This window comes from Lissotriton helveticus, chromosome 4_1 (genome assembly GCF_964261635.1).
Source record: "Lissotriton helveticus chromosome 4_1, aLisHel1.1, whole genome shotgun sequence".
Taxonomy (NCBI): domain Eukaryota; kingdom Metazoa; phylum Chordata; class Amphibia; order Caudata; family Salamandridae; genus Lissotriton; species Lissotriton helveticus.
Window position 1 is genome coordinate 1525840789 of NC_136063.1, and position 20476 is coordinate 1525861264.

Consider the following 20476-nt stretch of genomic DNA (forward strand, 5'->3'; position numbering starts at 1 on the left):
TCCAGATCCGTCATGCTTTGATGTCGGTTTTCACTAGCGGTGAATCGGTTCCCGAATCGGCCCCGCTGGAGGATAGATTGCTAGATGGTCACATTCCAGACAGTACAATCTCCCTGGTGTACAAAAAGCTGATTAATGACAGGTCAGATCTCCTGCTGCCACTACGTGACCGATGGGTCCAAGACGGTCTCGAATTAGATGATGAGGACTGGCAGTCCGCTGTCTCCTCGCCTAAGGAGATTGGGATCCCTGCGAGACTTCGCCTGGTCCAACTTAAGATTCTGCATAGGGTCTATGTCACTGGCCCCCGTCTGGTCTGTATGGGTTTTTCTGAGGAGGGGCTCTGCAAGCGGGGCTGTGGCTCGGTGGGGACGTTTCTTCATATTCTTTGGGAATGTCCTGAGATTGTTGCTTATTGGAACGGAGTGTATGAGGTGATGAAAGAAGTCACGGGTGTCTCTCTCCTGCCGGAAGCCAGGCGCTGTCTCTTGAACGTCTGGGAGCCCACGGATTATAATGTGGCTCAAACTCGATGGGCGACCCTGGGTGCCATGATAGCAAAACGTGACATTGCGCAACTGTGGGGCTCGCACAGGCCACCTCAGGTCGAACTTTGGAAAGAAAACATGGACTGGTGCATGTTTCATGAAAAAACTGTATATGTGGCCCGGGGCCGTCAGCGGAAATGGCAGAGTGTGTGGGGATTGTGGAACGCTTACCGAGGAGATATATGCACTCCCCCAATGATAGATCATATTGATACTCCGATGTCTCCCTAGCCCTACATTCCCTGATTGTAATTTTGAATTATTGTTTGCCCCTATGAACCCCCCCTACATGTAATGTTGATTTTTATCTTATTCACTGTCTGGCCTCATGCTCGTAACAGCACTCTGTATTTTGTTTATGCCTTGTTTATTTTTCTATAATCAATAAAAATAAATATTAAAAAAACAAGAATCTGCAGAGATCCAGAAAATTTCTACCACCCAGCGTTCCCCCACTTACCCCACTAAAAACGCTGCCCCACTTGTGTGGCTGGGCCTTGTGACCACTAAAGGGATGGACCAAACCTGGGTCAAGTGGGAGTCCCATAGTGGGGCTCACATTGACAGCGGTTTGATCTATTTTTTATCGCAGCCACTAGACCCAGTCACACAAGTAGGGTAGCGTTGTTATTGGCACAAGTGAGGCTATGCTAGGTGGTAGAAATGTTGTGGATTCCTGCTAATTCCGTAAGTTTTCATCAGAGAAATTTAAGTAAAATGTGTAATTCTATGGGAAGTTTGAGGTTTACACAGCATTGTAGGTATGAAAATCTCATGGGATCCAGGCAAGGCACACCACCCTGCAATCCCTTGATTGTCTAGTTTTCAAAAATGTCTGTGGTTGGTAGATGTGCATGGGTGGTGCAACAGCATGGCCCCAAATACAGCAGCTACCCCTATCGCTTTTCTCTCAACATAGTCCCTTTTGTGTGGTGGTCTCTTGAACCACCCACATAAGTGAGATAACGTTCTTATCAGGAGACCTGTGGGAACTCAGGATGGTAGGAAATGTGTGGCTCCCTGCAGATTCCAGAACTTTTTCTCACAGAAATGTGAGAAAAATGTGTGATTTTTGTCAAAGTTTGAGGTTTGCAAGGGCTTCTAGGTAAGAAAAGCTGATGAGAGCCACAAATGTCACCCCACCCTAGATTCCCCTAGGTGTCTAGTTTTCAAAAGTGTACAGGTGTGCTAGGCTTCATTAGGTGCTGCCGACACTAGGACACAAAATCCACAGATACTGACATTGCAAAAAAAAACACAGTTTTCGATTAAAAGAATTGATGTGCCTATGTTGGTTGTATGACGGAACCATGCATGTGATTACTTCGCATGCCTTAACAATGTCATCTTTACCACAACTGTGTACTTACCACGTGTGTCTTTACAACTAATTTCATTCTAAAGAAAATTGGTAAAGGTAAATGAGTATTAAAGGTTACACCCAAGCCTCATGTCCTGTGCCAAAAACCCCGCCCCCCCAGCCCTTAAAACAACCCCAACCCCATACCTTCAATTACTCCAGCCCCTCGCTGTAAGTCCTAAAACCTAGCCCAGCCCTAAAAACTACCCCAACCCGCCTCTAAAAAAGTTCCCAGCCCCCGCCCTGAGCCCTAAAACCTGCTCTCAACCCTAATAACTATCCTAACCCCCTGCCCTGAGCCCTAAAACCCAGCCCCCAGCCCTGATAACTACCCCGATCCCAACTCTAACCATAAAACTACTCACAAGCCACAGGCAGGAAGGAAGGAAGCAGGAAGTTTGGGCAGGAAGTCTCCAACACCTCCCACTCCCCCGCCCATTTGATCCAAGTCCAGAGCGCTGACTCCCTTTACCACGCATATGCCTTTACCGCCTTTACAATGGAAATAATTGTAAAGGCATGCTTGGTGAGGAATATGCGTGGTAAAGGCATATGCATGGTAAAGACAAGTGTCGTAACTCTTGCCTTTTTATGGCACGTGTGGTTCCGACTACGCTGTTAATGGCATTTCCCATCCACATTGCATTTGGTGCCCTTTACTTTCGTGGGCATGAAGCATACTTATACAAGTGAGATAGGTTTATTTATCAAGAGACTTGAGAGAATGCTGGTTGGAAGGGAATTTATGGCTTCCCGTAGATTCCAGAACATTCCATTACAGAAATGTTAGGAAAATGTTTTGGCCAAAGTTAAAGGTTTGCAAAGGATTATGGGTAAACCTGATGAGAGCCATGCAAGTCATCCCACCCTGGACTCCCTTAGTTGTATAGTTTTTTTTAATGTACAGGTTTGCTATGTTTACTAGGTGTTGACTGAGCTAGGGCCAAAGTCCACGGCAACCAACATTGCAAAAAAAGGGTCTGTTTTTTGTGGAAAAATGTAACGTGTCCATGTTGCTTTTTGACCTGTCTCCTATCGGGAGTACCAGGCCTACACAGACAAGTGAGGTACAATTTTTATTGGAAAACATGTGGGAACATAGACTAGTAGAACATTTGTTATTACCAATTGGATTTGATTACATTGTGCCTTCCAAATGTAAGCCAGTATGTTATATTATGTTATCTGGTATTTATAAAGCGCGCCGCTACTCCCAAGAGTGTCCCGGCGCTAAGAGCAAAAGACCACATAACGGCAAACAGAAAACCGCCCTCCCCACAGAATCAGATAGGCCTAGAGCTGGAAAAGCCATGTTTTTAGATTCCGCCTGAAAGTCAGGAGGTCCGGGATCTGTCTCAGAGGGAGAGGGAGGCTATTCCAAAGTCGAGATGCTACTGCTTGAAAGGATCTTCCCCCAACCCAGGAGAGCAGGACCTTAGGAGTAGAGATCAGGTGCTGGGTAGAGAACCTCAAGGTGCGCTGTGGTGTATAAGGCTGAAATCTTTCCCTTAGGTAGGGGCCACCAATCTTATGAAAAGCTTTGAAAACCAGGACTAGAGCTTTAAAATGATTTTTTTTCCACACGGGAAGCCAATGAAGTGAGGACAGGAGATGAGACGTACGAGTCCTAGGTCTAGTCAAAAAGATGGCCCTGGCCGCCATGTTTTGAATCATCTGTAGTCGGCCGAGTAAGTACTCCGGTAGTCCCAAATACATAAAGTTGACATAGTCCAGTATCGACACCACGAGGGCCTGGACAACTGTTTTCCTATGGGAGACTGGAAGTAGGGGAAGAAAATTCTTCAGCATTTTCAGCGTCCCGAAACAGGCCCCAGCCACTGATTGGACTTGCGCCTCCATAGAAAGGGCAGCATCCAATTTAACCCTCAAGTTTTTCACGATAGTAACAGCAGACGAGGGAGGGGACATGTCTGGTGGCAACCAGGTAAGCCAAGCTTCATATGGGCGAGAGCTGAAAAAAATGATCTCTGATTTATCAGAGTTAGACTTCAATTGGTTTCGACTGAACCAAGAAAAAACCTCCGAGAGGCAGTTGTTTATCCTAGTCCCATTTAATTCAATACCCTTCTTGCACGTGAACAGCAGTTGAGTGTCGTCCGCGTACAATACTATTTTAGCGCCGTTCTTCTCAGTGAGAAGGGCAAGGGGGGCCATATACACATTAAATAATGTAGGGCTCAGAATAGAGCCCTGCGGAACCCAAACGTTCGGGTGGGGGGGATTTGAGCGGTGAAAGGAGGTGACCAGATTGTTTGTGAACGGTTACTTAAAAGGACGTAAACCATTTCAATACCGTGCCTCCGATCCCGCCCTCCTCAAGTCTTTGCAGAAGTCTCTTGTGGGGGACGGTATCGAAGGCAGCGGAGAGGTCTAACAGCACCAAGACCGCGGTACCTCCTCTATCCAATGTGGCTTTTATTGTCTCAACAACTTCTAACAAGGCAGTTTCCGTGCTGAAGTTGGCTCTAAAGCCCGATTGGCTCGAGTGCAGGAGATGATTGGCCTCCGCATATTTCATGGTAACTTCATTGACATATTTCTCCAAGACTTGGAGAAAAAGGGCAGGAGGGCAATAGGCCTGTAGTTACTGGTGACCTCGGGGTCTGCCGTGGGTTTCTTTAAAAGAGGGAGGATTGTAGCATGTTTCAATGTTTGTGGCATAATCCCCTCTCGCAGTGCGGTGTTTAAAATTGGGTTAACTACCGGGTTGATCACTTCTGCTATGGAAGACAGTACTTTTGCTGGACAAAGATCGAAGGGTGAGCCTGACTTAAGATTTTTCATGAGTATGTAAGAAAAACAATTTGAAAAATGTCCTCTAAATTATTTGCTAGTATGGGTACCCACAAATTCAGATGTGTATAAATGGCCACTGCTCCAAAACTCCATGTCTGGTGCCCATTTCAGAATTACAGGGATTTCCTTGATACTCACTTTTTTTTATTCTACATATTTCACCACATGTATTGGTCTATACTTGGTACACAATGAAAAAACATTGTATGGTGCAGCTCAGTTGTTGGCTCGGACCTCAGGCTCCTCTACAACCTACAAAGGCTATATATACCCACAACCTAAAGGGTTTACCAGATGTAATAGCATATTGCTTTTGTAAATAGGCCATCGGGACCAAAAGTTACAGATATAATATTTACCAAACCTTTGGAATCGTGACTACACGACGAAGCGTCACTTACTTATGTGATGCCAGCAAGTTGGAGCATGGGGTCTGCGGCGGGGTGAAGGTGTAGGAGAATCTCTTTTGCCTGCATCAGGTTTAGGCGGAGTGGAGAAGAAGCAGACACAGCCCACTGGGGGAGCACCTGCGTCAAATTTACTGCTTGACTCGGAGTAGCGAGTCCTTGGACACACCTCCCTCTACCTGCTGAGACGCCCTGCCCAATCGTAACAGGGCTTCTGAGTACTTAATGTGGACATTTGGGAATCAGAATTTTGAAAGCGGCAAAGCGGCATTTGAGAAAGTCATTCCGACGAAACGCGTCATGCCGACGCTTTGATTTACAAATAAAAGGGATTCTCCTGATGCACCTGCGTGTGGCTCGTTCTTTTTCGTAAGAAGAGAGTATGTGTCCTATATTTTAGTGCGTAGCCACAGCGCACTTTTGAGCCCCCACCCCAGAAGTCGTTCGGCGGCAAATGTGGCAGCTTGTTGGTATGCCTAATGGACTTGGGAACCGCCGAACCGCCTCTCTCACCAGACTTTAATTTGTCCAAACCTTTGGAATCGTGACTACACGACGAAGCGTCACTTACTTATGTGATGCCAGCAAGTTGGAGCATGGGGTCTGCGGCGGGGTGAAGGTGTAGGAGAATCTCTTTTGCCTGCATCAGGTTTAGGCGGAGTGGAGAAGAAGCAGACACAGCCCACTGGGGGAGCACCTGCGTCGAATTTACTGCTTGACTCGGAGTAGCGAGTCCTTGGACACACCTCCCTCTACCTGCTGAGACGCCCTGCCCAATCGTAACAGGGCTTCTGAGTACTTAATGTGGACATTTGGGAATCAGAATTTTGAAAGCGGCAAAGCGGCATTTGAGAAAGTCATTCCGACGAAACGCGTCATGCCGACGCTTTGATTTACAAATAAAAGGGATTCTCCTGATGCACCTGCGTGTGGCTCGTTCTTTTTCGTAAGAAGAGAGCATGTGTCCTATATAATATTTACTGTGTACATGGCGAAACCGGCTATGTAATTTTGGGAACTTCGACAAGTGTTTGCTTGTTGAATTGTTGCACTGCATTTGGAAAAAAGGAATACTTTTTTTTATTAAACTGATGAAACAGTTTCACAAATGACCATTTTTTCCATGTGTTTTTTATTTCAACAGTTAGTTTCCTTGGGCAAACCTAGAGGGTCTACACATATGACCTCTTGCTGAATTCAGAACTTTGTCTACCTTTTAGAAATCTATAGCTTTTGTGAATCACCTATGGGATTAACACCTGTTTCCACCACAAAATGGAAGTAGGTTGTAAGCTCAAAAAATGGGAAAAATGGGCTACCTCTTTGAAAAATACCAAAACTGTGATACAAATATATAAATATTTTTTTTTTAATTCCATTCTGCATGTTTCTGAAAGCTGGAAAGAGGGTGACTTTAGCATAGCAAACCTTTTGTTGATGCCATTATTCAGTAAAAAACAAACTTTTTTTAGAGCACTTCTTTCCCATCTTTCACAAAAAATGTAGCTACATTTTGCCTATTTTCTCGGTCCCTTTCAAGGGAATCATAAAACTCTCGATACGTTTAGAATTCTCTGGATATTGGAAAAAAGAACGCTCATTTGGCATGGATACCTTTTTTGAGAAAAACAGTTATGGAGGCCTAACCATGAAGTACCCCAAATAGCCAAGAAAGGGTTCAGCACTGGGGTTATAAAGCCTCAGCAGCTATGGAGTTCAGGCAGGCTACAATGTTGCACTCGCACTGTAAACACTGGAGCCACAGCTCTTGTTTGTTGGGATATCAGTCACATATTTTTTTATGATTTTTCCCCTCAATGGTTCAAAAGACTATATGGTAGCAGTAATTCACTGTTAACTAAAAACTCTCCATATGTGAGACATGCCTCCTAGCTGACCTTCCTCAGTTACTACTGTCATCTAAAAAAAAAGCCTCTGTTGCATCCCATTCTGGTAAAATCCACTTTTAGGATGCTTCTAAAGTGCATTTAGTTTATTCTTCTCTACAGTTTGAGTAAGGGAGGTTATGTAGTCTCGGATCTAAGGGCCAGATGTATCAAGCCTAGCATAGCAAAATAGGGAATTGCATGCCTATTGGCATGTATGTGCACCACATGTGCACACAAACATATTTCAGGGGTGCAACAGGGTGTCCTTTAGACTCCCTTCCACCCTTGAAATTGCATTCACAATTTGCGAGTATTTAATGGGTACTCGCAAATTGCGAATGTCTTCCCATTCATTCCTATAGGCCACTAGGCCCATAGGAATGAATGGGAAAGTATTCCTTATTTGCTAATCGCAGTTTGCGATCCGCAATTAAGGAATATTAAGCAATTGCAATTATTATTGAGATTCCTACATACATTCCTTTTTGTGAGTCCTTAATAGTGCTTCGCAAAAAATTGCTATTAAGAACTCGCAAAACGGGTTTGTCATACATATGCCCCCAAATGTATATTGTGCAATGTCAAGGTGTGCTGACTCTAAGCTCCTCACCACCATGATGAGAACTTGTAAGGTCTGTGTGAAATATTATTTCCGGTGGTTTTTAATTTCTGTATTGTAATTCGACCAAAGGTAAATACTATTTTCTTTTTTTTACTAGATAATTATAGCTGCTCTTGGTCAGGGGGTGAGAGTTCCCCACTATTCATAGATCTAAATCTAGCTCGTGGTTAAATACAATTTGTAGAATTATCTTTAGTGACGAGCATGAGGTTTAGAAGATCTTTGTCGAGATAAACTGGACACAATGCTTCCGCAATGTGAAATTCAGATTGAAACAGAGATTATGCTATACAGTATGCCGTTTTAGCGTAGCACGCTGAATATTTCCTTGAAAGGCCTCATTACATGCACCATCATTCATCAGCGCGTGGCATTTTATTGCAGGACCGAAGTGAGACAACGGAAATATATTGGAATAGATTCGAAGCTCAGGAATTGAGGAAGAAATTACTAGAACAAATGTGTTTTAAGGGAATTGCTGAAAGCAAATTACCTGTTTTTCTAGCTGATATGGAATGGGGAACATTTATAACTTGGGGCGCAGTAGAATAAGGAGTATGACCAGAATGGCTTTAGAGCCACTAGAGAGAATTGGGTAGAGGAAAGCACAGCCACCTTTTCCACATTCACCAAGATTATTTATGGGGCACCACCTTTTCCACATTCACCAAGATTATTTATGGGGCACCACCTTTTCCACATTCACCAAGATTATTTATGGGGCACCACCTTTTCCACATTCACCAAAATTATGGGGCACCAAATAATTACACTAGTTCAAAAGAGCAAAACAGTCAAATCTTTAAGCTGCTTGTCCTTCTGTCAATAATAGTAAACCCTCTAAGAAATTTTATACAAGGGATGTGCCCTGGCAAAATACAAACAAGCATTTACAATGCAATGGTTTCGCCTTTGGAAAAGTTTGAGTTATTGGCATTGTATATGCCTAAATTTTGTTTATCTGTTTTTGTTTTTAAAACAGATAAGTAAATGGCATTGTCATTTACATTGCCATTATTCTTTTTGCAGTCACTCTGCACTCCCTATGCACTCTGCACTCCCTATGCACTCTGCACTCTTTATGCAGTCTGCATTCCCTATGCACTCTGCACTTCCTATGCACTCCCTATGCACTCTGCACTCCCTATGCACTCTGTACTCCCTATGCAGCACTCTGTATGCACTCTGTACTCTCTATGTACTCTGCACTTTCCACTTCCTATGCACTCCCTATGCACTGTGCACTCCCTATACAGCACTCTGTATGCACTCTGCACTTCCTATGCACTCATCATGCACTTCCTATGCACTCTGCACTCCCTATGCAGCACTTTGTACTCTATGCACTCTCTGTGCACTGTCTATGCACTCCTTATGCACTCTGCACTGCCTATGCACTCTGCACTTTCTATGTTTTCTGTATTTCGCACTCTCTCTGTACTCCCTATGCACTCTGCACTTTGTATGCATTCTGCATTACCTATGCACTCTGCAATCTATGCACTTTTTTTGCAGTCACTATGCACTCTGCACTCCCTATGCACTATGAGAGGGCAAGATAGAAAGTGAAGATAAATGAGAGAGGGCAAGAGGGAGAGACACGGAGATTGAGAGCAAGAGAATAAGTGATAGAGATGGAATTTAAGAGAGATTGTGGAGGAAGGGAGAAGGAAAGAATGAGAGAGAGGACAGGAGGGAGAGTGAGGGCAGGATGGAGGGGGTGGGTGTGTAGGAGTAGGAGAGAAGTCAAAAAGGAAGGGGGAGGGATGTAGATTGAGGAAAGAAGGGAAGGCCAAAGAGAGTATGGTCAGGAAGGAGGGGGAGGGCAGGAGACAGCGGCAGAAGAGAGAGGAAGAGCAAGAAAGGCCGAGAGAGGGTAGATGATGAGTGCAGAAGAAAGAGGGGGCAAGAAAGAGAGGAAGGGCATAAGTAAGAGAGCAGAACAGAGTGGGAGAGAGGGCGGCAGGTAAGAGAGGGAGGGCGGAAAGGAGAAGGAGGGCTAGAGGAGGAGGAGAGAGATGGAGGACAAGAAGGTGAAAGAGATGGAAAGGGAGGGCAGTAGAGACTAAAAAGGCAGAAGAGAGAGATAACAGAAGAGAGAAGGTCAGAGGTAATAGAGTGAGAGAAGGCAGAAGAGATAGGGAGGGCAGGAAAGAATAGAGCAGAAAGGAGGGCAGAAGCGAGAGTGTTGAAAGAAAAGATAAGGAGTGGGGGATAGAAAGTGAGTAGAAAATGTGGATGTAGATGGAGAGTGAAAGGCAGGAGTGTGAGAGATGTAGAGAGAGGGCGAAAGGAAGTGAGATTGAAACAAAGGAGAGAGAAAAAAGATATTGAGGACAATAAAGTGAAAGAGAGCAGAAGAGAGGTGGAAAGGGAGAGAGTGGGAGAGAGGGGAAAGGGAGTGAGTGAGAAGGAAGGATGTAGGGCAAGAAAGAGAGAGGGTAGAAGGGAGAGAGGGGGCAGATATTAGTGTAGTAATGTAGACAGAAAGAGGAAAAAAATGCATGAAAAAGTTGACAGTGCCTCAGGAAAGCAACACCATTGGAGTTTGCAGATTTGTTCTCATCACATAAGGAACACCATTGGAGCGTGCAGATTTGTTGTCACCTGCACTCACTTTCTCATCATAAGCACTGGTCAACTTATAGCCTCTACACATGCCCTTTCAAACATGCACGATTTGCACTTGATCTCTCTGTACTTGCCCTGTTCGGAAAACACCCTCTCTGCACACGCCCTCTTTACTCATGCCTTCTCTTCACTTGCCCTCTCTACACATGGACCTGTGCAGAGAGATCATATGGAGAGAGGCACGTGCAGAGAGGCCGTGTGTAGAGAGGCTGTGTGCAGTGATAGCGCATGTTGAGAGGGCATATGCAAAGAGGAGAGGACAGGATACAGAGGTAGAGAGTGGGAAAGGGAGGGAGTGAGAAGGAAGGATGTAGGGCAAGAAAGAGAGAGGGTAGAAGGAAGAGAGGAGGCAGGTATTAGTGTAGTAATGTAGACAAAAAAAAAAGTGAACAAAAAGTTGTGAAAAAGTTGACAGTGCCTCACGTAAGCAACACCATTGGAGTTTGCATATTTGTTCTCATCACATAAGGAACACCATTGGAGTTAGCAGATTTTTTCTCACCTGCTCTCACTTTCTCATCATAAGCACTGGTCAACTTATAGCCTCTACACATGCCCTTTCAAACATGCACTATTTGCACTTGATCTCTCTGTACTTGCCCTGTCCGGAAAACACCCTCTCTGCACACACCCTCTTTACTCATGCCTTCTTTTCACTTGCCCTCTCTACACATGGATCTGTGCAGAGAGATCATATGGAGAGAGGCACGTGCAGAGAGGCCATGTGTAGAGAGGCTGTGTGCAGTGATAGCGCATGTTGAGAGGGCATATGCAAAGAGGAGAGGACAGGATACAGAGGTAGTGTAGGAATGAGAAAGTGCAAGAATTAGTGGGAGGACAGAAAAGCGTGGGAGAGCAAGAGAGAGGACAGAAATAAAAGGGAGGGCATGAAAGAGGGCAGGAGTAATAAAGAAGAAAGGTCAAAAGGAAGCAAGTGCAGGATAGAGAATGAGGGTATGAAAGAGTGTGAGGGCATGAGGGAAGGTAGGAGGGTGTGAGAAAGGCAGAAAGGAGAGGGCGGCATGTAAGAGGGAGTGCGGGAAGGAGAAGGAGGACTAGAGGAGGAGAGATGGAGGACAAGAAGGTGAAAGAGCAGGAGAGAGAGAGAGAGAGAGGTGGAAAGGGAGGGCAGTAGAAACTAAGAAGGCAGAAGAGAGGGATAACAGAAGAGAGAAGGGCAGAGGTAATAGAATGAGAGAAGGCAGAAGAGATAGGGAGGCCAGGAAAGAAGAATAGAGCAGGAAGGAGGGCAGAAGCGAGAGAGTGTGAAAAGAAAAGATAAGGAGTACAGGATAGAGAGTGAGGAGAAAATGGGGATGTAGATGGAGAGTGAAAGGCAGGAGTGTGAGATGTAGAGGGAGGGCGAAAGGAAGAGACATTGAAACCAAGGAGAGAGAAATAAGAGATTGAAGACAATAAAGTGAAAGAGAGCAGAAGAGAGGTGGAAAGGGAGGGCAGTAGAGACTAAGAAGGCAGAAGAGAGGGATAACCGAAGAGAGAGAGCAAGAAGGAGGGCAGATGTAATAGAGTGAGAAAAGGCAAAAGGGATAGAGAGGCCAGGAAAGAATAGAGCAGGAAGGAAGGCAGGAGCGAGAGAGTGTGGAAAGAAAAGATAAAGAGTGCAGGATAAAGAGTGAGGAAAAAAATGGGAATGTAGATGGAGGCTGTAAGGCAGGGGTGTGAGAGATGTAGAGAGAGGACAAAAGAAAGATTGAAACAAAGGAGAGAAAAAAGAGATTGAGGATAATAAGGGAAAAGAGAGGTGGAAAGGGAGACAGAGTGGGAGAGAGGGGGAGGGAGTGAGAAGGAGGGATGTAGGGCAAGAAAGAGAGGATAGAAGTGTGGAAAAGTAAATTTTGCCATGTTCTGTGTCCCTACGCCTCATCCATCATATGTTATGTATGCATGATCAATATGCATATGTTATTCCCCATTTCTGATTAAAGACGCAATTCCAGTTGTGTCCACCTCTAGTATGTTAGTTTCCAGTCCTCGTGAATACTACGAATACCAGGCCTATGTAAAGTAATGTTGCCACGTTTCCCAGTGTGCACGTTATTCCATTATAAAGTCCCCGTTTCTAGGCCTCAAAAGGGCCCGGACCACAGATTCAGCTCCTGTCTCCTGAAAGCCTCGCTGAGGAGCGATACAGCCCCCACCTGTATCCTCGACCCTTCACTTACTTCCTGCCTCGCAGTGCCCGGTGCAGCCCGGCTCTGCCTCTGAGTCTGCCAAAAGTATGTTATAGTTCCAGCTATCAGTTCAGTCCTCCTCCTCTGCATTCCTAAGCTACTGAACTGCATCAATAGTTTCCGTCATTGTCTAGCCTTCTCGTCTCCACGTTAGAGAAATACTGTATTTAATGGTCATTTAATATTCATCACGCACTACATGTAGAATAATGCATGGTCCAGTCTTAGAGTCAAGTTAGCTTTTCCCCTCATGACTTCTAGTTTATATCAACATGTTCCCTAAACATCAGATACCAGATAGGGTTTAGGTACATGTCGCTCCGACCCTCCAGACTCTAGTCTCTGCTCCTAGCACAGAGTTCGTAGCTCCCAGTTTCTCCTAGTAATACGTCATTGCCAGTTTTCGCGCACCATTAGGTTAGAGGTCCCGGCTCCTTAGGTAGCCCCCTCCTATGTGTCCGCCCATTCATGACATATTCTGTTACGTTTTGCATCACATGTCTAAGTAAACTCCCAGTTACACCCACTTTTACTGTTATCTCTCGCGACTGCTACGCGTCACGCCTTCTGCTCCACCTACTGCTACGCCTACTGCAATGTAATGCTATGTGTTCGCGCTATGTATATATGCCTGTGTTTTGTTATTGAATGTTAGCGCGCTCATCCCAGACCCAGCCCCAGCAGCTGCTGGGTCATCCTATGCAGGTTGTCCTGATCCTGTCCTTATGCTGTAATAAACCTGCAGAAACTCCTACTACCTCGAATCTTGACTCTTATTTATTGAGCTATCTGTTATGTTATAAGTCTAGTCAAAAATAGGGTATTATTTATTTATTTACCACATAATGGCGCCCGAACAGGGACTTGCCCTTTCCCCACGCGTCGGTGAAGCCACGCCGACCCCCTGACCCTCTGCAGTCGTGACGGAACCATACCGTGCACTGGCAGATATTTCTGCTCCAAGTATCCCTCAGGCCCACGGAGGAGACGGAGGAGGCGGTCCAGCATCCGAACGAGACGGTGGAGGAACGCGGCGAGTCCCGACCAGAGCCCAAGCCGAGAGTCCAAGGTCCGAGGTATCCGGAGGCCCACCCGTAACTGAAGTCCGAAGTCCGAAGTTCGTCGTCAATCCAGTCCAGTCCAAGGCCTTCCGTTCCGTGCTGCCCGGTGAGTACCATTGCTGTGGTAGTATCTAGACAGGGTCAGTCTAAATTGACTCCTGGTCCGTGGGTTGGTGGTACCCAAGCCCACAAACGAAGTGTTCACCTAGGTGGATACGGGTCTTGATGCGTTCCTTTATGGGACCGGTATGTTCCGTACTGTTATAGCAGTGCATCCAGTAACTCTAGTCTGTTCCGTTCTCGAGAATTCTGTTCTGTTTCTGTTTTCAGTTTTTTCAGGTAGTATTCTGTTCGAACTGTTATTTATAATGTTGTTTAATGTATTTTCAATGTCGTGGTATGCCTGAATTGTTTTCCCAATTGTTATTGTTTTTCGTGTACTGTATTGTGTTCCGATTCAAGTTTAGAATGCCGCTCTTTTCCAAGTTACGTCAGTTAAAAACTAGAAAGGGTCTGCTGGAAGCAGCAGTTCCTGTTCCGCCTAGGGACAGTCCAGGTCACTTTATGTATCAGAAGCATGGCATAAGCGCCATATTGTATCTAGATTTATGGGTAGAGTATACCAAACAGTTAGAAGAAAAGTATAGATGGCCCGTATCGGGTACATGGGATGCCGAATGTATCATGCGAGTAGAAGAAGCATTATGGAAAAAGAAAGCCAGACAGTCACAGAAAGATGCCATCGAGTTATGGCGCAAGGAAGCGCATAGAAGAACTGAAAAGGAGGTCAGAAAGTCAGAGTTAAGTAGAGAATCCCAGGAACGAGCCCAAGAAAGAGAATTAATCGAGATAGGTGAACAAGTCAAAGCCGAACAGTCAGACAGACAGAGGCATGCCCTCATTAAGGGTATGTATCCTCTCATTGCCGAAGGCTTGCCAAAAGCGACCCCAGAGGCACTCAGTAATTTCCCGCCACCATTAGTTCCGACCAAGCTACGTCACAAACCGACCGCAGCTGATATTTTTATTTCGTCCTATTTGGACGACACAGTTCCAGAATATGCAAATCCTGTCCGCGCTCCGCCAGTCCCTGTAAATCAGGCACTTCCCGCTCCTCCAGACACCGGAGTACCTGTTACGGTACCCCCGGGTCAGCCTGCCATACAAGTCCAGCCCACGTTACAATTACCGACCCTGCAAGCACGAAGAATGTCAGTCGACGATTCTAGTCTAGGGGCCGCAGGAGGAGGTCCTCCTCAAACCCCGCCGCCACACAAGCGTTTATCAGCACTCGAATTACATGCTCAAGCATCACAGCGTACTCCTAAAAGTAATAAGTCTGTCACAGAAATCAGACAAGCCCTTGCCGAATGTGTCTATGACACAGTCCCAGGCGAGTATAATATGGTTTTATATTCCGTACGCGTAAGAAGGGTGACCGAGTATCTAGTCACCTTACCGAATATGAAAGAAGATCTAGACAGAATATATCGTTTCATCCGTACAGGGGATGATCCAGAAAGTATTGGCGAGATTATGTCTCAAAGGAAAGCCGAGATTCAGCTCATGATATTAAAGTTCCTGATCAATTGTCTAATAAGAGAACAAGATTACCCGTCTAAAGATCCCGCCGAAATGAGAATCCTGACAAGGTGGAGTGATAATATAGCCGAGGGTAAGCACAAGACCATTAGTGCTATGGAGAGTATGTACAAGAAAATTCGTAAAGAAATAATAAGGTTACACGAACAGCGTAAAGCAGCACAAGTAAGCGAGAAAGAAAGTATCTCTGATCCTGAAGAGGAAGAGAACGAGAATTCCGCCAGAATAGCGTATGTAGGAAAATCCAGATTTCCAGATCGCCATTTACGTCCAGAACCCAAGTCTATTTTTCATCATCCAGCACCAGAACAAGGTTCTCTAGAACAAGTATTTCAAGCTACCGATCACATTCTGAAATCACGAGTCGGTTACAGTGAATTAAGTACCATGCATGAACAAGAACTAGCCCGATCAGCAGTCCGATGGATTACTGATTCTACCACTTTTCCAGACGAAATAGTGGCACAAATGTTTCTGAAACTGCCCCCAGCCGAGCAACGACTGGTGGGTACGTATATGATCCAGCACCTCATTACTTTGTATGAGGGTCAACACTCTGATCCAGGTCCGTTGCACGATATTCTGAACGAGTTACTCCAGTACAGATGGAGAGGTCTAGGTACCGATTTAATTAGCGTCATTCTAGAACAGCGCCACAAATATAGAACGTTCCTGAACCCGCATTTTGTTCATGTCTCACCCCCAGAAAGTAAACCATTTTACATAGACAGACAGAATCCGCTACGAGAAGTCCACCCAGTCCAAGGGGCGGGTGGCGTAATGCAACGAGTGTTTGTATACACTCCGATTTCAAAGATGGAACTTCTTGAAATGAAAAAATTAATTCCCTGTCATGACAAAGATCCAGCGGGGTTCCATAGAGAATTAAAAGACATGCTCCGTATGGGAGAATACACCTACCCAGATATCATTAAAATGTTAAAAGTTCTGCTACCCGCAGGGGTGTATGAAAAGTTAAAGGAAAAAGAATGGGAGGTGGGAGAGAAAAAGATCGATTGGACAGCTCTAGAAGCTGAAGATAAGGCACGAGTACCAGGTACCGGTCTTGGAGATAAATGTAAAGAATTACCAGAATTATTGATTCAAGTTTTACCCAGATTATTGACAACTAGGAAAGAAGACTGGGATGCAATCTCAGCCTGTAAACAGAAACAAGATGAAGATATTAGTGATTTTTATTCTAGATTTGAAAAATGTTTTAGTATTAACAGTGGTCTCAAGACAAGTAGTGAGTCATACCCTCACCTTTTTGTTACCAAATTAGTCGAGAATTCAAGTCCACAAATTAAAAATCGAGTTTTGAAAGTCGAAAGCACCTGGCAAGCAAACACCCCGTCCCAGATGCTCCAGATGCTCCAGTATCACCAGAATAGAATTAGGGAAGAGCAAGAACACGAAAGAAAACGTATGAAAGACACGAAAATGAAAGTGCTAGTTGCACAATCTATTCCTCAAGACAGTCAGAAGAGGGGTCCGAATCAAGCCAGTCATCCTGCAGCTCCCGTTAGAGGGAACTGCAATTATTGTAAACAGCCAGGTCATTTTATAAACGAGTGTGCAGTTCTGAAACATAACATAGCTACTGGTAAGACTAAAGAAAGACCACGTCCGCCTAGACAAGAACAAGTTTCACAGACTCCTCAGCCACAGAATGCACAACAGACAGTTACAGTACCGCAGCCTATTGCTGCAACACAGCATGTTACATCACAGATGTACCAGTATGCACAGTCTGAGTATCCAGAGTACCAGTCATATTCATGAAACAGCCTAGAGAGGGAGGTAGGCTTGCCTCTCATCGAGATACCTGTAGACCAAGAAGGTCCCTATGTTCATAGTCAAGTACTAGGGAAAGACAGAAAGTTTTTGATCGATACAGGGGCAAGTAGGACCACAATTAGTCACGCCGAAGTTCCAGGGGCTCCGCTCTCAGGCTCAAGAAATGTCTCCCTTGGATTTTCAGGAAAACCAATAGTTAATGAGATATCAAAGCCAGTTACTCTAGAAGTAGGTCCATTGTCCCGTACTACTGATCTGATACTTACTAAGTCATGTCCAGAAAATCTATTAGGCATTAAGACACTGAAAGAATTAGGTGCAGTTATTTGCTGTTCCCCAGAGGGAATACGTCTGTTCCTACGTGACTTTAAGGGTCACTATGTATTACGAGATTTTGATTCCAGATTGTCTAATGTTCCGCAGCATTTATGGGCGCAAGGTCCAACTGATGTAGGTTATATGCAAATCACACCCTACCGTGTGACTCTCAAACCAGGTGTAGTGTTACCACGAATCAGACAGTACAGATTGCCACCTGAGGCTGTAGCAGCCTTATCCAAAATTATTGACGAGCTCATGGCTCAGGGAGTAGTTGTAGAAACTGACTCCAATGTATGTAATTCTCCGATCATTCCAGTCATGAAACGTACTGATCCAAATGCACCCCCAGTATATCGATTAGTGATTGATTTACGAGAGCTTAATAAATGTATTATTCCACAGTACCCAGTTGTCCCAGACATTTCTTCCCTGTTAACCGCCATTGATTCCGAAGCCATGTTTTTCACTGTCATAGATCTCAAGAATGCATTTTTTAGTGTTCCCATTCATCCAGACAGCCAGTTTCTTTTCGGATTTTGTTTAAATGGAAGGAGCTATATGTTCACACGCGCTCCTCAAGGTTTTACAGAAAGCCCTAGTATTTACAGTCAAGCACTCAAGAGACAACTAGACAATATTCACATGCCAACTGACACTGCCCTGCTCCAGTATGTCGATGATCTACTGATCACAGCCCGTTCTGAACGTGCTTGCGAGCGAGCATCCCTTACAGTCCTGTATTTTCTAGCCGAGATGGGGCACAAGGTGTCACCTTCGAAGCTTCAATTCTGTGTCCAGCAAGTGGTATACTTAGGACACTTGCTGTCCAAGAGGGGTAGGCAGTTGACACCCGACCGTATCCAGTTAATAGCGAGTCTTCCCCAGCCCAGAACCCAGAAGGAGGTACGTGCTTTTATCGGCCTTACTTCTTATTGTAGACAATGGATTCCCCAGTATGCATTTCTAGCCAAGCCACTGATACAGTTAACGACACAGGAGGCAGCCGTATCGACTGTCCTCCCTTGGACATCTGAACATACACTTAGTTTCAACGAGTTAAAGAAAGCCCTATGCCAAGCTCCAGTTCTAGCTACACCGAACTACAGTAAGCCTTTTACACTTTTCGTTACAGAACGTGAAGGTACAGCATTATCTGTTCTCACACAAGATCAAGCAGGACAGTACAAACCCTGTGCTTATTTCTCGAGCACATTAGATCCAGTCGCCCAGGCGTTGCCTGCGTGCCTCAAGTCAGTTGCAGCCACAGCACTAGCTATCAGACAAAGTGATTCCATAGTTTTAGGACATTCCCTGACAGTACAAGTCCCACATTCAGTAGAAGTTCTTTTAAACCGAACACAAACTCAGCACTTGACAATTGCACGTTTAACAGGTTATGAATTGACACTGTTCCAGCCACACATAGAAATTAGACGCTGCAACGTCCTGAATCCTGCTACACTGTTACCATCAGTTAGTTCAAATCCAGACACACATGACTGTGTGGAAGTAGTTAACATTATGACAAAGCCAAGACAAGACCTGACAGATATTCCGTTACCAGATCCTGACCTGACACTTTATGTGGATGGTTCATGTATGAGAACTAGTACAGGAGAACTAGTAGCCGCGTATGCAGTGACTACTGACACTGAAGTAATTGAAACACACCGTATTGACACTCTGTCCGCTCAAGCAGCAGAGCTAGTCGCTCTGACACAAGCCTGTATACATGCCAAGAACCTGAAGGTTAATGTTTACACAGATTCACGTTATGCATTCGGAGTTGTACACGACTTCGGAGTGCTCTGGCAGGAGAGAGGTTTTATGACTTCTCATGGAACCAAGATTCAGCATGGTCTCCTTATTCAAGCCCTGTTAGATGCCATACATTTACCGACATCCATTGCTATCATGAAATGTAAAGCACATACGAAAGTTACTGACATTATTTCCCAAGGTAATGATCTAGCAGACCGCACAGCCAAGCTTACAGCACAGACTCCAGACATTTCAGTTAACATGACACATATTCCAGATCCGATTACATGCATGACAGTCAAGGACCCTACTCAAGATGTCATAGATATCCAGTCACATGCTACTCCCGATGAAATCAAGAAATGGTCTGTACAAGGAGGGGTCCAGACAGATCAAGGATGGTTAACGAAGGGTAGAGCCACATGGTTTCTCCCCGATTCTATGGTTCAAGTCATTATCAATACCGCACATAGTCCAGCACATTTAGGAGAAAAAGCTATGTTAGACAGTATCCAGAACATTTGGTTCAACAAGCATTTACGAGCTGCAGCCAAGCAGAAAGTCCGTACCTGTATGATATGTTGTCAGTTTAATCCAGGTAAAAGTGTCCCGGTGGAACAAGGTGGTTTCCAGCCCCCTGACCACCCTTTTGAGGTCCTCCAGATGGATTATATTCAAATGGAGCGATGTCGAGGTTTCAAGTATGTCCTTGTAGTTGTATGCGCTTTGTCCAGATGGACAGAAGCATATCCAGTCCCAGATTACACAGCCGCGACCACTGCCAAGCAGTTGGTTCGTGAATTTTTCCCTAGATATGGACTCCCTAGAGTCGTATATTCTGATAACGGCCAGCCATTCTCATCTGAACTCATGAAACATGTTTCCCTTTTGTTAGGGTACCAGTGGAAGTTCCATTGTGTACGCCATCCTGAAGCAGCCGGTCTCGTAGAGAGACATAATCAGACTCTGAAAATCCGCATTGCAAAAGTCTGTAAAGACAAGGGTGTGGACTGGTTAGTAGCTTTGCCAGTCGCTCTGTTTTACATGCGCATGGTCGCACATTCCAGATCAGGTCTGTCCCCGTATGAGGTCGTTTTCGGCCGCCCCCCTAACATGTGGGGTACTCCTAGACCCCGAAGTATTACCGATGTTTCATGTAATATGCTGACAGATTACCTAGCTTCCTTGATGTCTGCCCTCAACTCATGTCGTTCACAGGTTGCTGCCGCATTTCCAGACAATACCGAGGTGGCACCGCATGAAATCGTTCCAGGCTCCCTAGTGATGATCAGAAATTTCGACAGATCAAGTCCGCTGGAACCACGTTGGAAGGAGCCACGTCAGGTCCTCTTGACCACCCGTACTGCCGTCAAGTTGGAAGGCAGGAAGGGGTGGGTCCACCTTTCTCATGTAAAACTTTTCAAAGGATCGAAACCAGTCTCCAAAAACATTTCCAAGGATTTCC

The 20476-nt window shown here is 45.1% G+C and overlaps 1 protein-coding gene across 1 annotated transcript in view; it reads left to right on the plus strand.

Annotated features, from left to right (window-relative positions):
- The window catches only part of LOC144827583 (uncharacterized), a 111844-nt gene extending 91634 nt beyond the window's left edge, over positions 1-20210 (plus strand). Inside the window, exon 2 of the mRNA XM_078685837.1 lies at positions 14084-20210. Coding sequence (XP_078541963.1) covers positions 14084-16914 — 2831 coding nt within the window. The 3' untranslated portion in view covers positions 16915-20210. The remainder of the gene's footprint in view (positions 1-14083) is intronic.
- Positions 20211-20476: the final 266 nt, after the last annotated feature.